The sequence below is a fragment of the Panulirus ornatus genome, chromosome 66 (assembly GCF_036320965.1).
Source record: "Panulirus ornatus isolate Po-2019 chromosome 66, ASM3632096v1, whole genome shotgun sequence".
Taxonomy (NCBI): Eukaryota; Metazoa; Arthropoda; class Malacostraca; order Decapoda; family Palinuridae; genus Panulirus; species Panulirus ornatus.
The window spans coordinates 2,688,841-2,709,989 of NC_092289.1; the positions used below are offsets into that span (position 1 = coordinate 2,688,841).

Below are 21,149 nucleotides of genomic sequence, written 5' to 3' on the forward strand. Positions count from 1 at the left end.
CTTTCACCCTCCTGCATGTTCAGGCCCCGATCACACAAAATCTTTTTCACTCCATCTTTCCACCTCCAATTTGGTCTCCCTCTTCTCCTCATTCCCTCCACCTCCGACACATATATCCTCTTGGTCAATCTTTCCTCACTCATTCTCTCCATGTGCCCAAACCACTTCAAAACACCCTCTTCTGCTCTCTCAACCACGCTCTTTTTATTTCCACACATCTCTCTTACCCTTGCGTTACTTACTCGATCAAACCACCTCACACCACACATTGTCCTCAAACATCTCATTTCCAGCACATCCATCCTCCTGCGCACAACTCTATCCATAGCCCACGCCTCGCAACCATACAACATTGTTGGAACCACTATTCCTTCAAACATACCCATTTTTGCTTTCCGAGATAATGTTCTTGACTTCCACACATTCTTCAAGGCTCCCAGAATTTTCGCCCCCTCCCCCACCCTATGATCCACTTTCGCTTCCATGGTTCCATCCGCTGCCAGATCAACTCCCAGATATCTAAAACACTTCACTTCCTCCAGTTTTTCTCCATTCAAACTCACCTCCCAATTGACTTGACCCTCAACCCTACTGTACCTAATAACCTTGCTCTTATTCACATTTACTCTTAACTTTCTTCTTCCACACACTTTACCAAACTCAGTCACCAGCTCCTGCAGTTTCTCACATGAATCAGCCACCAGCGCTGTATCATCAGCGAACAACAACTGACTCACTTCCCAAGCTCTCTCATCCCCAACTGACTTCATACTTGCCCCTCTTTCCAAAACTCTTGCATTTACCTCCCTAACAACCCCATCCATAAACAAATTAAACAACCATGGAGACATCACACACCCCTGCCGCAAACCTACATTCACTGAGAACCAATCACTTTCCTCTCTTCCTACACGTACACATGCCTTACATCCTCGATAAAAACTTTTCACTGCTTCTAACAACTTTCCTCCCACACCATATATTCTTAATACCTTCCACAGAGCATCTCTATCAACTCTATCATATGCCTTCTCCAGATCCATAAATGCTACATACAAATCCATTTGCTTTTCTAAGTATTTCTCACATACATTCTTCAAAGCAAACACCTGATCCACACATCCTCTACCACTTCTGAAACCACACTGCTCTTCCCCAATCTGATGCTCTGTACATGCCTTCACCCTCTCAATCAATACCCTCCCATATAATTTACCAGGAATACTCAACAAACTTATACCTCTGTAATTTGAGCACTCACTCTTATCCCCTTTGCCTTTGTACAATGGCACTATGCACGCATTCCGCCAATCCTCAGGCACCTCACCATGAGTCATACATACATTAAATAACCTTACCAACCAGTCAACAATACAGTCACCCCCTTTTTTAATAAATTCCACTGCAATACCATCCAAACCTGCTGCCTTGCCGGCTTTCATCTTCCGAAAAGCTTTCACTACCTCTTCTCTGTTTACCACATCATTTTCCCTAACCCTCTCACTTTGCACACCACCTCGACCAAAACACCCTATATCTGCCACTCTATCATCAAACACATTCAACAAACCTTCAAAATACTCACTCCATCTCCTTCTCACATCACCACTACTTGTTATCACCTCCCCATTTGCGCCCTTCACTGAAGTTCCCATTTGCTCCCTTGTCTTACGCACTTTATTTACCTCCTTCCAGAACATCTTTTTATTCTCCCTAAAATTTAATGATACTCTCTCACCCCAACTCTCATTTGCCCTTTTTTTCACCTCTTGCACCTTTCTCTTGACCTTCTGTCTCTTTCTTTTATACATCTCCCACTCAATTGCATTTTTTCCCTGCAAAAATCGTCCAAATGCCTCTCTCTTCTCTTTCACTAATACTCTTACTTCTTCATCCCACCACTCACTACCCTTTCTAATCAACCCACCTCCCACTCTTCTCATGCCACAAGCATCTTTTGCGCAATCCATCACTGATTCCCTAAATACATCCCATTCCTCCCCCACTCCCCTTACTTCCATTGTTCTCACCTTTTTCCATTCTGTACTCAGTCTCTCCTGGTACTTCCTCACACAGGTCTCCTTCCCAAGCTCACTTACTCTCACCACCCTCTTCACCCCAACATTCACTCTTCTTTTCTGAAAACCCATACAAATCTTCACCTTAGCCTCCACAAGATAATGATCAGACATCCCTCCAGTTGCACCTCTCAGCACATTAACATCCAAAAGTCTCTCTTTCGCACGCCTGTCAATTAACACGTAATCCAATAACGCTCTCTGGCCATCTCTCCTACTTACATAAGTATACTTATGTATATCTCGCTTTTTAAACCAGGTATTCCCAATCGTCAGTCCTTTTTCAGCACATAAATCTACAAGCTCTTCACCATTTCCATTTACAACACTGAACACCCCATGTATACCAATTATTCCCTCAACTGCCACATTACTCACCTTTGCATTCAAATCACCCATCACTATAACCCGGTCTCGTGCATCAAAACCACTAACACACTCATTCAGCTGCTCCCAAAACACTTGCCTCTCATGATCTTTCTTCTCATGCATATCATGTCTAAATGAATTTGCAATGTTTCCAACATTACTTTTCTATATCAGTTCTTAAACACTTCACCCCAAAACAATAGCACTTTATCATGATATGATACAATAATATGGAGGTCATGCAAAGTAATTCAAATTTCATGTTTCTAGAGAACTTATAATCTCTATCATTTTCCTATGGCCCTGAGATGAGACTAACTAACATCACTGCAACTTCCTCCCATCACACATCATTCCAAACCCCTTGTGTGAATTGTTTCCTACTGGGATGACCTTTTCAGGGGCTGAAAAGAGGCTGGGTAACATACAACCAGTGAAAGAGGCTGAGGAGTTAAACTTGTGTCCTTGGGTTATGCATCTATGTTACTATACAATACAAAAACGTACAATTATATCAAATAACAGTTCTAAAGAATACAGAGAAATTCAAACCAACAGACAAGTAGGCCATTTTAATGCTGTCAGTAAAATGTCAGAAACTTACGGGTTAGTGTGGTAAGAAGGAAAAGGAACGTTTTAAAGAGAAAAACCTGCATATATGGTCCTTTCACAATAATACACAAATCAGTACAACAGCATTTCTAACAAAGATGAATATGTAAACATTAAATAGGCCTTCTCAAGCAGTTTATATAACCCTGCAAAGTAAACATTTTACCATAATCTAAACAACACAAAAGGAATTGCAAATGCAAAAGTTTATGACAGACCACTGTATACTGTGCTGCATTATAAACTTAGAATGATCCTTAGGATTCCTACCCAACATTAAATGTTATTGCAATGTGTGTGAAATTTTGAACCAAAACAAGTATCCTTGTCTCACCTGTATGACAGTCCTAATGGCTGCTTCTAAATAATCTCTCTCTGGTTCTGGTGTGTAAAAGATTTCAACAGGATGAGTGCGACCAGGAACATTCAGCAATGGGGCTTTATCAAAGTAGTGTTGGAACTTTCCAGCATCAAGGGTGGCTGACATAACAACAAGTTTGAGATCATTCCTCTGTTTCAAAACCTCTTTTAAAACACCCATCAGGATGTCTGTAGCAAGTGTGCGCTCATGGGCCTCATCAAGTAAAATTACCTAAGGAGAATTCATATAAAATAATTTGAAAGGAAAACTACAATGTTAAATAAACAATTATAATAAAGTTCAAATAACTTTTTTAACATCTGTTCACCTTACCCAAATTAGCTTGGAATTGTCAGAACATATGAAATGAACCTAAATTTTTTTTTTTTTTTTTTTGCAAGACTCCTTCTTATGCTCCTAACTTTAGATACCAATAACAGTGGAAGGGAAAATTTCCAATGCCCTTAACTTTTACCCCTCTTAGCTGCTTTCTATGATGTGCAATACAAACAGGGGTAATATGTTCTTCCCTTATCCCAGAGCTGAAAAGGGTGAGGAGGTGGGGAGAGATTTTTGTGGCGGCAGGTCATGTCAGGGATGTATGATGTCACCATGGCTATTTAATCAGTTTATGGATGGAGAAATGTGGAAGATAAAATTGAGAGAGTACTGGTATGCATTATGCCCAAGGAAAAAGGAAATGGAAGGTAAATAAAGTGCTGTTTTCCTACATAGAGAGTTTGGGAGCATGATAAAAACAAAGTAACTATAACTGATATGTCTACTCCCCAATATCTAAAACATTCAAATTTTGCCTTTAACACACTCTCCTAAGCTCAGACACCAGTTTATGCAGTGTCTCAGTTGAGTCTATGCATGCCACTACCCTCTCAATTACCCCTTCCTGATATAACTTGCCAGGTACACTCAACAAACATGTAACTCTGTAATTCAAACATTCACACCTCTTCAAACAATGGCACTATAAAGACATTCTGCCAGTCCTCAGGTACCTCCTCCAGATCCAGACATACACTGAAAATCCAAACTTAACATTCAACCTCACCTACTTTCATGAAAAATTCAGTCACAATCCTATCCACTCTAGCCACTCTACCACACTTCATCTTCTGTATGGCTTTCACCACTTTTACTATTTTCAACAAACTATTTACCATGAATCTCACTCTGCATTCTTCGACATTCTACACACTCCACATCAGTCAATCTACCATCTAACAAACTCAACATTCCTTCAAAACATCTACTCCAACTCCTCTTCACCTCATCTTTGCCTGTTACTACTTTCCCAACTGCTCCCTTCCCTAATGCTCCAACTTCTTCTCCTCATACTATTCATCCCTTCCAAAACATTTTCATATTCTTCCCGACATCTGCTGATTCTCTCTCACACCACCTCTCATATTCCTCTTTTCAAGCCCCTGCACCTTTCTCCTGCCACTTCCTCTTGTCCATCACCCAATCACTTGCACTCCTTCCCTTCATGTAACACCCAGACACCAATCTTTTTGCTTTCACTAAAAACTTAACTTCTTCATCCCAACACTCACCAACTTATCTTACACGTCCACATCCAAACTTAAATAGGTTACATACTTCTGCCATTTCCCTAAATACCCTGCCCACTACATAAACAGTAATAATCATATCACTTGCAGATAAAAAGTTATTCCAGGTACTAGGGAAGAAAGACTGTTGCCCATACATCTGCTTGTAAGAGGCTGGAGTGAAAGAAGGGTAAGAGTGAGAGGCTATAAATCCTTCTTACCAGTATCAACTTTCTAAATGGGAGGAGAAAAAAAGTAAGGATTTTCCCTTAAAGACTTGGTCAAATGTTATGGGTCCTAAAATGCTGAGGTTGGTAATAATAAGGAAAAAAATTTATAAATTATTCTAAAAGAAATGAAAATGTATTTTCAATTATGCTAAAACATAATTAACTTTCATATGCTGAGCTTCATATGTAAATGAAACTCGTATGAGCTCAACTTACCTGATAATTGTCAAGCATGGGGTCGCTCATGGCTTCTCGCAGCAACATACCATCAGTCATGTATTTGAGAACAGTCTTAGAAGATGAACAATCTTCAAATCGAATTGAATATCCCACCTCCTGTCCAAGTGCAACATCCATTTCCTGTAAAGGGATCACTTATATGAGAAATTGGTACAAAGTTCAATCTCAATGAAAGTCTCTACTTATTAATAACTGATGCCTTGGAGGTTGTGGCCATGGCAGAGAAGTTGCCAGAATGCCCTATCTAAAATACAGCACAAGAAAGTTCCGTCCCACTTACCTTTATCTTTCTGGGTCCTCTCCCCACTATACACTACTTCAAACTCCCTTCTTAAAATGCCAGCTGTCTTTAACACCTGTATTCAATGTCTCTCTCTACGAAATTCCTATATATCATGCATCCTCCACATAACCCAACATCTTCAAGGCATTTCTCCTCCCCAAATCTGTGACCCCATAGCCCAAGTCTTTCCCTCTAACTGAAATCCCACATCTCTTCACTTCCTATGTGATAACAATGCATATCCCTAAAATAGCTCATTCCTGTAGCCCAAATCCTAGGATTGTCTGCTGCATTCCATGGCTATGTTTTACATACACAGAGTTGGCTCAATCAAGTTTTTCCCACTTCATGGCCACACTTTTCCCTTTCATAATTCTCCAGAGGGATCCCGTCACTTTCCTTCCCAAGACAACTCTCCATCATTTCTCCTTCCACTGAGGCACATTTGCAGAGTGTGAAATTTAACACTAGATTTCTATATATCTATTTACATCTCTGATGCCTGTTACAATTGGAACTCCCTCAAAGAGATGGCTACAGCAAGTCTCCATAACTACAGAACTCCAGTGCTGCTTCTTAGCCTTTTGTGCTTCACCCTGAACAGGCCAGTGGCAGAAGGCAAGTCTAGCGCAGAGTTTGCTGAGGCTCCTACCTAACATTCCAAGTGACTACTATCTAATGCTCCTATCTACTACTTCTGCTCAACGTTACTAACTAATGCTTCTGCCTAAATCTTCCTACCTACTACTATTTCCTGCTCCTACCATTCTGCCAAAAGGCAGGACTAGCACATAGTGCTCACCACAGGAAAATCTACTGGAGTTATGAAGAATGAGCTTGTGTGAGTGTGAGTGAAGTGTAACGTATGATAAGAAGATATTGGATTTCTATTAACTCTTCCAGCTTTAGCTCACTATCTGTATCACTACAAAGGCTGCTACAAGATTTCCCTTCTCTTCACAAACCATCAACTTACTCTTAATATCCATTTAACAACTTCCTTCTTTTCCACATCATGTTAAGACTCATTCACAGACGTATGTAATTCCTTTTCATTCTACTCTAGTAACATTCAATATGCTAATATCTGCCGACAAGGTGTCCTATCCAGCTCAAGCTTTGCTTACTCTCACCTCATTCTTACTATTCTCACTCATAAGCTTATCTCAAAGTATCACTCAACCTTCAGTCCACTTTCAAATGTGGCTTAAAATTCTTGTGCCACGAGAGTAAAATGGCAAAATCAACTGTGAGTACTTCACTCACTTATGGACCAGAGAAGTGCTTCACTCCATAATGGCTGACAAAATAATCTAATTGCACTGGAACTCCACAAATGGTTGGGAAAATAATGAAATTCAACATAAGGTAGCATGGTGAATTAACAAAGCTTCAGGAAAACTTTCCAAAAAATATATGGAATTGCAATATATGCAAAACCGAAAGTAGTTTACTACCATTGCACTGCAATCACCATTAAAGATCATTTATTCAGAAACCCAAAATGTACCTTTCTATATGGGCAAAAGCACTGTGAATGAATGAGTCATCAAAAGATTAATTTGAAATATGCTAAATGATAGTGGTTATGAAAGCCAGGAAAACTACAGGCTATCATGAAACAGATGAACACTGTGGACTTGTGAAGGGGTTCAATGTAAATCAGTTTAGGTCACAAGAAATCAATGTGGAAAAACTTCCTGAAATGTACATAATCAGTATCTGTGGACTCTGTAAACATAAAAGGTGAGGTTACAGCCCATGTGTTTGCAAGTATTAAATTGAAACCAAGAGAAAATTGGACCATCTTTTTTCTCCCACTGTTGCAAATGCTATCTATATGCGGCTGAGGCCAACCAATCAACTGCTGATGATCTCTTTCTTCTATGAATGGAGCTGACGGGGATAACACGAAAGGAAAAAGTGAAAAGGAGACAAAGCACAAATTTTACAGGAATTCTGAATGTGTTAGATGACATGGTGGCAGGTGTGGATGCTTGGGTTGGAGAAGTATGCGGGATGAGAGATACATGCAAGTGGATTGGTGAAAAGAGAAGAGCCAGAGAAAGCCTTGCATAAGATTAAGTGTGGCAAGGTAGCTGGAGTGGTTGAGTTTGCAGCTACATTTCTTAAGAAAGGAAGTGTGTATGTGTCATTGATCAGTTAGGATTTTCAACATATGAATCATTCACAGTAATGTGTTTGAGAACTGTAAGAATACCTGTATGGTATTGCATAAAGGAAAGAGGAACAAAAGTGAATTACTGAATTACACAGGTGTACGTTTGTTGAATGTGTCTGTTAAGTTGCTGGAGAAGGTGGCAACACAAACAGAGCATCAGTTGAGGGGAGAATGACGTGGCTCCAAGAACAGCAATGTGTGCTTGGATTAGGTGCTTGCTTGAAAAATCTACTGCAAAAATACTGTGAGAAAAAGGATTTGTATGTGGTGTTTATGGATCTATAGAAAGCATATATCACAAATGACAGAGATACTCTGTGGATGGTGTTACAAATATATGGTGTTCGGGGAGAGCTCTAGAACCAATAAAGTGTTTTCCTCAAGCAAGTAAGGTGTGTAAGCAAGTAGAGAGAAAGGGATTGAGTGGTTCGAGGTAAAGGTGGGTCTGCAGCAGGGGTGTAAGACGTCTCCATGGTTATTCAATCCAATCCGTTTATGGACTGGATAGTAAGGGTCTTGGGGCAGGCCTGTTTGGGGTGGAAGAGTCTGGGAAATGAGTCACTGTTGTTTGTTGATGACATGGTCCTGCAAGCAGATTCAAGCACGAAATAGCAGAAGCTGATTTGTGCTGATATCTAAGTTTGGAAGCATATGTAAAAGAAGAAAGTTAAGAGTAAATATGGATAAAACCAAGGTTATTAGGTGTAACACTGGAGAGACAGGTTGGTTAGAAGGTGAATCTGAATGGAGAGAACCTGGAGGAAGTAGGGTGTTTTACATATCTGGGGACAAGCCAAGTAATGGAACCATGGTATCTGAAATGAGCCATAGGGTAGGTGAGAGGGGAGTATGGTTCTGGGCACATTATGGAGTGTATGGAGAAAGAACACTGACTGTGAGGGCAAAGAGAGGTATGTATGATGGCATGCTAGTTCTGAGATGGTGTTGTTCAGTCGCAAGGCCTAGGCCCTACATAAATAAAAAAAACATAATTATTTTTCATACTATTCACCATTTCCCACATTAGCAAGGTTGCATTAGGAACAGAGAACTGAGCCTTTGAGGGTAATCCTCACTTGGCCCCCTTCTCTATTCTTTCTTTTGGAAAATTTAAAATGAGAGGGGAAGATTTTCAGCCTCATGCTCCCTCCCCTTTCAGTCGCCTTCTACGACACACATGGATTATGTAGGAAGTATTCTATCTCCCCTATCCCCAAGGAAAGAAAATATGAATAGTGTCCATAAAAATCCTTATCCATCCTCATATATTTTCAGAGGCAATGTCACACTTACATTTTTGAACTTTGTCATCTCTCCTTTAGCCTTGAATACCATCTGCAGATGTCTATGCGTGAAACTGGCAAGGTTTCTGAAGTATTCTACATCTCTCTTTTCGGTTCATAGGGTCTTGAACGAGGCAAGGCACTAATGAAGCGTGGCAGGAAGCAAGCCTGACTTTCACCTAGTTCTAGCAATTTTCAATTGGGTTAAAATCTGAGGAATTCCCAAGCCACTCCAGCAGTTGAATATCTTTCTCTAATTACTAATTCAACTCGCTTTCTAATCTTATGGCAAGGGGTGCTATCCAGCATAAAATGATCACACTGTGAGCCTCATAAAAAGGATGTAGACAGTCATCTAGCATCTTAATGTATTGTTTTCCATTCATTGTAGTGTTCTGAGGTAAGAGGTACAACCCTCCCCTATCCATCGTGCCACTGTCTTAACTGTGAAGCAAGAGTCATACCAGCTGGAACCCTCCAGCCTCCCAATTCAACCCTCCTTACTTCACTAGTCAAAGGCATTTCACTTCCTTTGTAAACAGGGGTTTGGCAATTGGCTTGCAGAGGGAATGTGAAGGTCCTTTTGAAGGCTATGTTGAATGATTCTTTGAGAGGCACTTCCTAAAAGTTTAGGATGGCTTTTCTTGAGTTCTGCAGGTGAAATACGGGGATGCTTCTGTATCTCATCTTAGGAGGTTACCTGTAGATCTTGAAGTCTTCCTTAGGCCAAGAGTGCCAACAAGCAGCCACTTGATCATGTATTCTGAGTGCCCAGTGTGCCCTGAAATTTCCAGTGTACCCACATTTTTTGCTTCCAGGTGAGAATTTGGGATTTCTCCTAAACATGGTAAGAACCAAACATCATGAAGCACAGGAGGAAGAATTACAGAGCCTAAAAGCAAAATTCCCATAGGGGGTAGCCAGGAGGACTAAAGACAAAGCATCACTCCCTAAAGATAGCCTGAGGTAAGCTGAGGCGGACTGCTGATACTAACCCCCTAAGTTCGCTAATCTTGGTAACCAGATGTAGAATGACTTCACTCTGAGAACATCATATACTTGTACCCACAATAAACCATACCTGCATATTGCATTTGAAATACATGGGGGTGGACAAGGCATTTTTTTATGTGGATTGTATATGATTTGGTCCTTTTTCAAAGACAGGTTTTTCAATTCCTCAATATCTTAAAACACATTCATCCCCTTCTAATTCTCCCTCTCACCAACCTCCTTTACATTTCCATTGGATCCCAACAGCAATGTCGACTTTCATTCGTGACTGAAGCATTAAAAAAAATACCTGTTCGCAGTGTCCAACTCTAGCAAGGTAGTGTCACACACAATGAATAACCTTTGTTCACATGCACTCTCCACTTGTCATGCATTTGTTACTTTTACTACAAAGACCTTCATTTGAGTGAATTTTCTTACTTTCAATTAAAACATTTTCTTTTCCTTCCAACATATAAGTTAATGACAAAGATAACATCACTCACCTCTGCAACTCGCTGCGCAACTGACATGGCTGCCACCCTCCTTGGTTGTGTACATGCCACTCCTTTCTTGCCTTTGGAACGTGCATATTCCACACACCACTGTGGCATCTGTGTTGTCTTACCAGAACCTGTTTCACCAACTAATACTATGGTCTGGTGACGATCCAACAACTCAAAGAATTTATTACGATACTCCCATACTGGCAAGCCAATTCTTTTCCTGTAATTCATGTAATTAATAATTAAAGCTATAATGTAATGTCAATCATACAACATAGTATGATTCACATTCATAAACATCTAAAGGTTCTAATTTCCGAATAATAATCAACAGCCTGTGTAAAGTAAATATTAAAGTTATACTAAATTATGCGACTACTACGTTTCTTTAATACATTAACTATATAACACAGGAGATACATAATGCAATCATATGTACATTTACCCAGAAAGCTCCCACTTTTTTCAAAATTTCAACTAAACTGAAGGGACCAAAGCACACTAAGCACAGTCATCTATTAACGTCTCTGAGCTAGCAAACCATGTACATATTTCCTTTCATCATACCTGAATCAGAAGAGTACAATGGGGAAGTAACAAACACTTGACTGTTTAGCAATGGTCAAAAATAAATATTGCAGTGAAAATCATACAGTGTTCAAATCCAAGTTTGCTCCTATACTTGGTACACTGGTCATTTATGAACAAATAAGAAAGAAATACATGTGGTCCAATTAATGACTTCCATTATGTTACAGTATTATTTTACCCTATTTCCCATATGTGATGATAAATATACACATCACCTTTTAACCAACAACAATAACATACTTCAAATCAAAGTTCGAGCGATTTACATTATCAACACGAAAAAGCTTGCATTAAGAATGGAATATGTCAAAGTAATGCCTAATCTTCAAAAGAAAGTTTTAGCAAAACTCAAGAGGATTCTACTATAATCTGTTTTAGTAAAACTCAAGAGGATTCTAATATAATCTTTTACATATTCACAAACAGATCTTCCTTTAATTATACCCATCAGAATGTGTTCTGACAATATGTGAACTTCTTACCTGTATAGTTCATAATATCTTGGAGTGTATGGAAGGTTTGTAAAGGGATTAAGGGACATAGCAATACCCCCTCTCTGAAAATTTGTGGTCACACTTGTTGTCTCTGTTTTCACTGGTTGACTTGATACTGTCCTTGCTGTAGTTGTGGTAGTGACACTTGTGCTGCTGTTATAACCACTCTCTCGGTCATACTCTCGCTCAGTGTCAGGCAAATATCTGGAAAGTGTACAATGATGTAGAAAATCATAATTTCATGCTAAAAAAAAAATCATGCTTGTGTATGAAGTTCAAAACTCACAAAGAGATACATAATGCATTACCCAATTTTCATTACAAAGATTTATAAAGGCAAACTGAGTAATGGATGATAGGTCTGATGATACAATACACTGTTGGCAGATTTGAGTGAGAAACTACAGAAGCTGGTGACTGAGTCTGGAAGTGTGTGTGAAAGGAAGTTATGAGTACATGTGAATAAAAGCAAGGATATAACATATAGCATGGCTGAGGGACAGGTTAGTTGGTGTGTCAGTCTAAATGGGGGAAAACTGGAGAGTCAATTTATTTTCTGGGAGTGGGCATGAGGGCAACTGCAAGCTACCAATCACCTAATCACTCCGTAACAGTAAAGTTATGATACTCATAACAGTAAAGTTATGATAATCAAAATCTGGAATACAATATCAAAGAGTAATCTTTATGAACAAATGAATGTAAAAAAGGGCATGACCAAAAATGTCCCGAACATTTGCCCTATGGGTGTAGCAATTACCTCAAACACTTTGTTATAATGAAGTTGTAACATTACCTATTTCATATTATAAAGTGAGCATCATCTTGACAAGGGCATGTCAAAGTAAGTGTAAATCCAAACGCATCATCACAAATTTTGAGTCTATATTTCAGTTTATGAATCCTACTACTCTAGTAGATAGAATACACATTACAAAAGACACCAATGACTTCCTTACACTGTCTTGAGTTGATAAAGAGTATGGTACATTAGGTGTAGCAGCTCTTACTTCATCAATTCTACATTCTCGTAAAGGGTGCAGGCCTTTGAATTTGAGAAAAACTGTGGAGTAAAAATACTCAAGAACAACAACTGAGAGTAACAAATGTAGTTTTGTTACAATCCAGTGACTAAAAAATAAACAAGAAGGACTCTTTGAATTCCTGCCATATTCTAATGTTCATGGAAAAGTGACCATCATGTGGACAGCTGACAAAAAAAAAAAAAAAAGCCATTTGCTTGGATTCTATAGAAAAGTATCTTACTGACTGTTGTAGAATATCCTTGCAATCAGCTCGAACTGCAAAACACTACTAGAGAATGCATGTCTCATCACAACAAAAGTGAAGTCTTACTCTTTACAGGGGTATCTGCACTATACTGTGGCCACTTGCATAATTAATCAATTATTTTTTTTTCTTTTAAACTATTCGCCATTTCCCGTGTTAGCGAGGTAGCGTTAAGAACAGAGGACTGGGCCTTTTTTGGAATATCCTCACCTGGCCCCCTCTGTTCCTTTTCTTGGAAAATTAAAAAAAAGAGAGGGGAGGATTTCCAGCCCCCCGCTCCCTCCCCTTTTAGTTGCCTTCTACGACACGCAGGGAATACGTGGGAAGTATTCTTAATCCCCTATCCCCAGGATGGGAGGTGAGTTTGAATGGAGAAAAACTGGAGGAAGTGAAGTGTTTTAGATATCTGGGAGTGGATCTGTCAGCGGATGGAACCATGGAAGCGGAAGTGGATCATAGGGTGGGGGAGGGGGCGAAAATTTTGGGAGCCTTAAAAAATGTGTGGAAGTCGAGAACATTATCCCGGAAAGCAAAAATGGGTATGTTTGAAGGAATAGTGGTTCCAACAATGTTGTATGGTTGCGAGGCGTGGGCTATGGATAGAGTTGTGCGCAGGAGGATGGATGTGCTGGAAATGAGATGTTTGAGGACAATGTGTGGTGTGAGGTGGTTTGATCGAGTAAGTAACGTAAGGGTAAGAGAGATGTGTGGAAATAAAAAGAGCGTGGTTGAGAAAGCAGAAGAGGGTGTTTTGAAATGGTTTGGGCACATGGAGAGAATGAGTGAGGAAAGATTGACCAAGAGGATATATGTGTCGGAGGTGGAGGGAACGAGGAGAAGAGGGAGACCAAATTGGAGGTGGAAAGATGGAGTGAAAAGGATTTTGTGTGATCGGGGCCTGAACATGCAGGAGGGTGAAAGGAGGGCAAGGAATAGAGTGAATTGGAGCGATGTGGTATACAGGGGTTGACGTGCTGTCAGTGGATTGAATCAAGGCATGTGAAGCGTCCGGGGTAAACCATGGAAAGCTGTGTAGGTATGTATATTTGCGTGTGTGGACGTGTGTATGTACATGTGTATGGGGGGGGGGGGTTGGGCCATTTCTTTCGTCTGTTTCCTTGCGCTACCTCGCAAACGCGGGAGACAGCGACAAATATAAAAAAAAAAAAAAAAAAAACATATACATATATACACATGTACATAATTCATACTGTCTGCCTTTATTTGTTCCCATCGCCACCTTGCCACACATGGAATAACAACCCCCTCCCCCTCATGTGTGCGAGGTAGCGCTAGGAAAAACACCAAAGGCCCCATTCGTTCACACTCAGTCTCTAGCTGTCATGCAATAATGCACCGAAACCACAGCTCCCTTTCCACATCCAGGCCCCACACACTTTGCATGGTTTACCCCAGACGCTTCACATGCCCTGCTTCAATCCATTGACAGCACGTCGACCCCGGTATACCACATCGTTCCAATTCACTCTATTCCTTGCACGCCTTTCACCCTCCTGCATGTTCAGGCCCCGATCACTCAAAATCTTTTTCACTCCATCTTTCCACCTCCAATTTGGTCTCTCACCTCTCCTCGTTCCCTCCACCTCTGACACATATATCCTCTTGGTCAATCTTTCCTCACTCATTCTCTCCATGTGACCAAACATTTCAAAACACCCTCTTCTGCTCTCTCAACCACACTCTTTATTTCCACACATCTCTCTTACCCTTACATTACTTACTCGATCAAACCACCTCACACCACATATTGTCCTCAAACATCTCATTTCCCGCACACCCACCCTCCTGCGCACAACTCTATCCATAGCCCACGCCTCGCAACCATACAACATTGTTGGAACCACTATTCCTTCAAACATACCCATTTTTGCTTTTCGAGATAATGTTCTCGACTTCCAAACATTCTTCAAGGCTCCCAGAATTTTCGCCCCCTCCCCCACCCTATGATTCACTTCCGCTTCCATGGTTCCATCCGCTGCCAGATCCACTCCCAGATATCTAAAACACTTTACTTCCTCCAGCTTTTCTCCTTTCAAACTTACCTCCCAGTTGACTTGACCCTCAACCCTACTGTACCTAATAACCTTGCTCTTATTCACATTTACTCTTAACTTTCTTCTTTCACACACTTTACCAAACTCAGTCACCAGCTTCTGCAGTTTCTTACATGAATCAGCCACCAGCGCCGTATCATCAGCGAACAACAACTGACTCACTTCCCAAGCTCTCTCATCCACAACAGACTGCATACTTGCCCCTCTTTCCAAAACTCTTGCATTCACCTCCCTAACAACCCCATCCATAAACAAATTAACAACCATGGAGACATCACACACCCCTGCCGCAAACCTACATTCACTGAGAACCAATCACTTTCCTCTCTTCCTACACGTACACATGCCTTACATGCCTTACATACATAATTAATCAAATCTTTTTTTTTTTTTATACATGATCGCCATTTTCCTTAATCAAATCTTTTTTTTTTATACATGATCGCCATTTTCCGTGTTTATGAGGTAGCACTAGAACAAACGAAAAAAGGCTGCAACTGTCATCCACTCCATAGCTGTCATGTGTAAAGCTCTAAAACCAAAGCTTCCTCTCCACAACCCTACCACACAGACCTTTCTATGGTCTAAACTGAATGCTTCACAGGCCCTGGTACAGATCACTGACAGCACATCAACCCCTGTATACAATATTGCTCCAATTCACTCTTTTCTAATAAATTCAAATGCAATACCATCCGCTCCAGCCCCTTTGCCACATTTCATCATACAGTAGGATTTCTCCATCTCTTCTCTCTCCACCAAACCACTCTCCATGACTCTGTTACTTTTGCATACCATCCTTAACAAAACAACCTACATCTGCCACCCTATCAACAACAACATTCAACAGTCATTCAAAGTACTCACTCCATCTAACTTTCCCTTATGCCCCTTTCAGCAATGTTCCTATTTGTTCTGTTTTTCAAACATATTCAACCTCCCAAATCATCTAATTCTCCATAAAGTTTACTGATACTCACCCCAACTCTAATTTGCCTGCTTTTTCAAACCCTGCACCTTCCTCTTGACCTCCAGCTGCTTTCTCTTGTACGTTCTCCGATCATCTGCACTCCTTCCGAGTAAGCAGTGCCCATATGCCTCTCTTTTCTCTTTCACCTGCAACTGTACTTCCTTATCCTGCCACTCACTAACCATTCTAATATGCCCACCTCCCACCTTTCGCATGACATATGCATCTCTTGCACATGCCAGCACTGCTTCCCTAAATATCTCCCATTCCTCATCCAATTCCCTTGGTTCATTTACTCTCACCTTTTGCCATTCTAAGCTCAATCTCTCCTGGTATTTCTTCTAACAAATCTCTTTTCCCAATTCACTTACACTCACCAGCATTGTTTCCTATTCTAGAACTATACAAATCTTCAATCTCGCCTTCACAAGACAGCAATCTGAAATTCCACCAGTTACCCCTCTCTGCATATTTACATTCAAAAGTCTATTATTGTACAAGCATATCAATCAATATCAAAACCAATACTGCCTGCTGACCATGTTTTCTACTCACATACATATATTTGCATGTGTCCCTCTTTCAAACCAAGTATTTCCAATAATCAGTCATTTTACAGCACAAAATTCCAAAAGCTGTATACCAATTCCATTCATAATACTGTATACCACTTGCATATCAACTACAGCCTTAACTGCCACATTACTCACCTTCGTATTCATATCACCCACCAAAATTACCGACACACTCACTCCACTTACTCCCAAAATTCTTGCCTCTTATGATCTTTCTTCTCATGGCCAGGAGCATCTATCTATTCATATCTCTGATGCCTAGTCCCTCCAGGCACTCCCATCAAAGGGGTGGCCAGAGCAAGTCTCCACTTATCCCTCACATACACCATTCCACACATATTTCAACCATTTCTCTCCCTCCAGTATTCTACCACTCTATTTCCTTGTCACAGGTGGTCTTCCTCTCTCACCAACCCCTTTCACAGTATAATAATTTTTCTTCAATGCTGAAGGCCCCAGTCACGGACAAAAGTCGACAACACAGCCAGGCCCAAATTGAAATATACAGAGAATCATGAAATGCAAAAAGAAAAGACCAAGGAAAGTAGTTACGAATTTTTGAGGAAGTGAAAGACCTGTCTTATGAAATGTACCAGGTCATAGCTACTGGGAAAGACATGAGAGGGTAGAGAGTTCTAAAGCTTCAAGTTACCAATGGCCACACTATAATCATGTGACGCAGCAGCTTGCCAAGTATCGCTTGGTCTAGCTAGTGGTAGGGGCACACAAGGAGCCAGGTCTTAGGAGCAAAAAACAAAGTAATACCTTATAGAAGAAGTAAAGTGAACCAGCATTGCAGCGTAGGGCAAGGGGGGTCAAGTTTGGAAGTTAGCCTGGGACAGTTTATGTTGGACTGCTTTCAACTCAACTCTGTCAAGTAAGGATACAGAGCTAGAACCACCCTAAATGTACAAGGAGAACTCCATACAAGGACAAATCAATCCCTTGTATAAACAGAGCAACTGTTCAGAAGTTTCAACATCTAAACAGGACATCCAGTTTCTTTGAGGCAGACGTAGCTATTCCCGAAATGTGGGATTTCCAAGAAAAAATGGATGTTGCAGTAATACCAAGTATGTTAATTGAGACGAGGTGGAATTACAGAACTGTCAGAGGAGAGACAAGAGTTGTGAGGAGTTTTCAATAAAGAAATGGTAGAAATTGGGTCTTGAAGGCAATAAACTTAATAAGAGATTTTGTGTACCCCATTGAGTTATCCAGTCCAAGTCTGAGTTTATTGAGGATGCTGCATCAAGACAAGACGCAGATTGAGTCAGAAGAGAAAGCAGAACTGAAGGATGTGGATGAATGTAGTGCTGAGTCGTCAGCATATGAGTGCATTGGATTATTTGTGGAGGAGAGGAAGTATTGGGAAAAAAAAAATAAAGTGTAACGGACAGGACAGAACTTTGAGGGACACTGCTCTTGATGGAGAAAAAGAGGTAGGCTAATCCATCAACAAACACAGAGGTAGATCAGCCAGAGAGGAAGCTAGATTTCAAGGAGCAAAGTGAGGGAGCTTGGAGATGAGACCCTGATACCACATCCTATCAAAACCCTTAAGTATGTCATGGGAAACTATATATATGACTCCCCAGCATCTCTCATGGATGATGACCAGACATTACTTAGGAAAGAATAGCACCGGTGGATCTCCCCTTACGGAAGACCGATGATCAGAGAGAAGACTGAGATTTTTGAGGTGTTTTAAGGATATGGGAGTTGAGGAGGGATTCAGAGATTTTCGAAATGGTAGATGTCAAAGCAATAGGATGATAGTTAGAGGGGCCAGAACAGTCACCCTTCTTAGGGATGGGATGTATCAAAGCATGTCCCCAAGAAGGAAAAGTTTTGGTTTTTAAGCAGAAAAAGAAAAGATGAGCAAGTACAGGAGCAAAATTCAGTACATGGGGATGGATACCATTAGGACCATAATAAGCTTTGCTTGTGTCCACAGAAAGAAGCATTTCTCAGGCAGTCCGAAAAGAGATTACAGGAAGAGGCATAGGATCAGTAAGTAAGAGGAGCAACAGGGGTGAAGGAATGTAAGTCATCCAAGGTGGAGTTTGAGGAGGAACAGGAACTAAAAAGAGTTGCTCTGTTGACAGGAAAGACGGCTATAGTACTGTCAAAAAGGAAAAGTAAAGGAAAGGTAGAGTGACAGAGGGTGTTAGAGATGCAGCTAGGTAGAGACCAGAAAGACCTATCAGTGAATGACAAGGAGAGCTTACCACACTTCCTCTGATGAAAGGAACAAGGGCAGTGATAAAAGCTGAATGGAAGCCAGAGGAAGGGGAGTTTTTCCAAGCCCAATATGCCTAAAAAAAAATTCAAATGTCTACCTTCACCCATTTTATCATCCCCTAACCCCACACAATGCCCATCCCTCCTAATCCCACCACCAACAAGTTATTTCACATAAAAGAATAAGTTCTCAGCATAAAAAGGAAACTCTCGCACTCTTAATTCATTCCTCACAGTCACAATGATGGCACACAATAATTAAGAATGCTCGAGTCTTCCAACCGAAAATCTTCCAATTTCAAAAATTACATTAGTGATATTTAAGATACATCTTGATTAGTCATGAAGTTAGGTAAGGTTATCATAGGTCCTGTTCATTCCTTCAAAGGTATTATCTACTTCTACTCTAATAATTCCATATTTTCCCAGATTAAATATCGTATGATACTAATAACATTAATTTTTAGAATACTATGCTTCAAATCATGCTCCATAAGCATTTCTGTAATCACAATATATATAATGCTTCAAATCATGCTCCATAAGCATTTCTGTAATTACAATATATATATAATGCTTCAAATCATCCTCCATAAGCATCTCAGCAATTACAATATATATATAATGCTTCAAATCATCCTCCATAAGCATTTCTGTAATTACAATATATATATAATGCTTCAAATCATCCTCCATAAGCAACTCTGCAATTACAATATATATATAATGCTTCAAATCATCCTCCATAAGCATCTCTGCAATTACAATATATATATAATGCTTCAAATCATGCTCCATAAGCATTTCTGTAATCACAATATATAAAGTGTTTCAGACTCTAGTATCACAGCCCATAGCTTTGTTTCAAACATGAAAATCGAATTAATTTCTCTGAACATAAAGCTCGATATAAGTCAATCCAACGTTTTCGCTGAACTTCGAGGCCCTTCCCGTTGTGGCCGAGATAGTGGTGGTAGTGCGCTTATTAACTGCGAATGTCACCCTACCCATAGATTTTTCTTTCCTGGCATCTACTTAATTACTCTGGGAAACCAATGAGGGGAAAATGAGCGATAAGCTGAGACGAGGAGACGATATAGTAACTTATGCCATCAAAACTGTGTTATCAAGGCGGCCTATTATTGTGTCATCACTTTAACCTCATTCTTTCACATATTATCTTCCTACCATTATATCACCCATCCAAAATGCTCTCCATCTTCAAAAACTCACATATGAACTAGATATCTTATATCCCTGCCATGTGAAAACTCAGGTGAGTTTAATTAAGCGTTAAAATAATGGAAAAACAGGAAATGAAATATCAACTTCATCAGGGCCTTTTGCCGCATTTATTACTTTGAGATGACATTACCTTTTCTTGAGTGTGGATGGATCAATGTCTATTTTTCGCTTTGACATACTTCTCCTTCAGCAGGGTAAATCAATGTGGACGTGACAATAATAAATGTCAGAGGACCCTTGAGATGAACAACACCATACACAAGAAGCCGCAAGGGAAGTTTAAACTTGTACGATGGTTCTTATTCCGAATTACGAACGTAGGAACAATTAGATAATTTATAGATTATTGATGGGATATACAAGAGACACAATCTATGATAAAATTTGAATGCAAATAAAATTAATTACGAAAGATATATAAGTATATTTACACTAAGAGAAGATGTCAAGGAGCCCCATAATTATATCACAATATTTTGATCAATAATTCGACTAATTTCAACACATATTATTCAAAAACGTTTAAAAATCATGTATAGAAACATTACTACCGAATATTTTTTTGTCATTCCTTGCCAAACTATGCAAGCAAAATATTTGCATACTGTTATTACGAATTCCAGGCAAGACGGGAGCAGAGCCTGGGAACTGAGCCACAAGTTGACAGAAACTGTTATGAAATCCGTCTACAGCAACAGTTGTTATCAACACATGGAACCAACTTATCAAGAAATCGTAGGGGGGGACGTCACAAACAAGTTTGCAGGATGAAGTTTAAATCATAGATAATTTTATAGGATTACATGATGCATAAATTTAGAGACGGAACTCATTTACATAACTTCTCTCAAACTGTACACACACACACACACACCAAACTATATTTCACGATTAAGATTACAGCTAAGAACATAGAAGGCGAAATGTGTCAATCATCTTAATGCTAACATTTAAAACAGT

The 21,149-nt window shown here is 40.0% G+C and overlaps 1 protein-coding gene across 1 annotated transcript in view; it reads right to left on the reverse strand.

Annotated features, from left to right (window-relative positions):
* LOC139746957 (putative pre-mRNA-splicing factor ATP-dependent RNA helicase PRP1) overlaps nt 1-20,469 on the reverse strand; it is a 53,873-nt gene extending 33,404 nt beyond the window's left edge. Inside the window, exons 1-5 of the mRNA XM_071658655.1 lie at nt 20,320-20,469; nt 11,779-11,994; nt 10,706-10,925; nt 5,435-5,578; nt 3,394-3,651 (exon numbers count right to left, since the gene is read on the reverse strand). Of these exons, the coding sequence (XP_071514756.1) occupies nt 3,394-3,651; nt 5,435-5,578; nt 10,706-10,925; nt 11,779-11,994; nt 20,320-20,366 (885 nt within the window). The 5' untranslated portion in view covers nt 20,367-20,469. The remainder of the gene's footprint in view (nt 1-3,393; nt 3,652-5,434; nt 5,579-10,705; nt 10,926-11,778; nt 11,995-20,319) is intronic.
* Nucleotides 20,470-21,149: the final 680 nt, after the last annotated feature.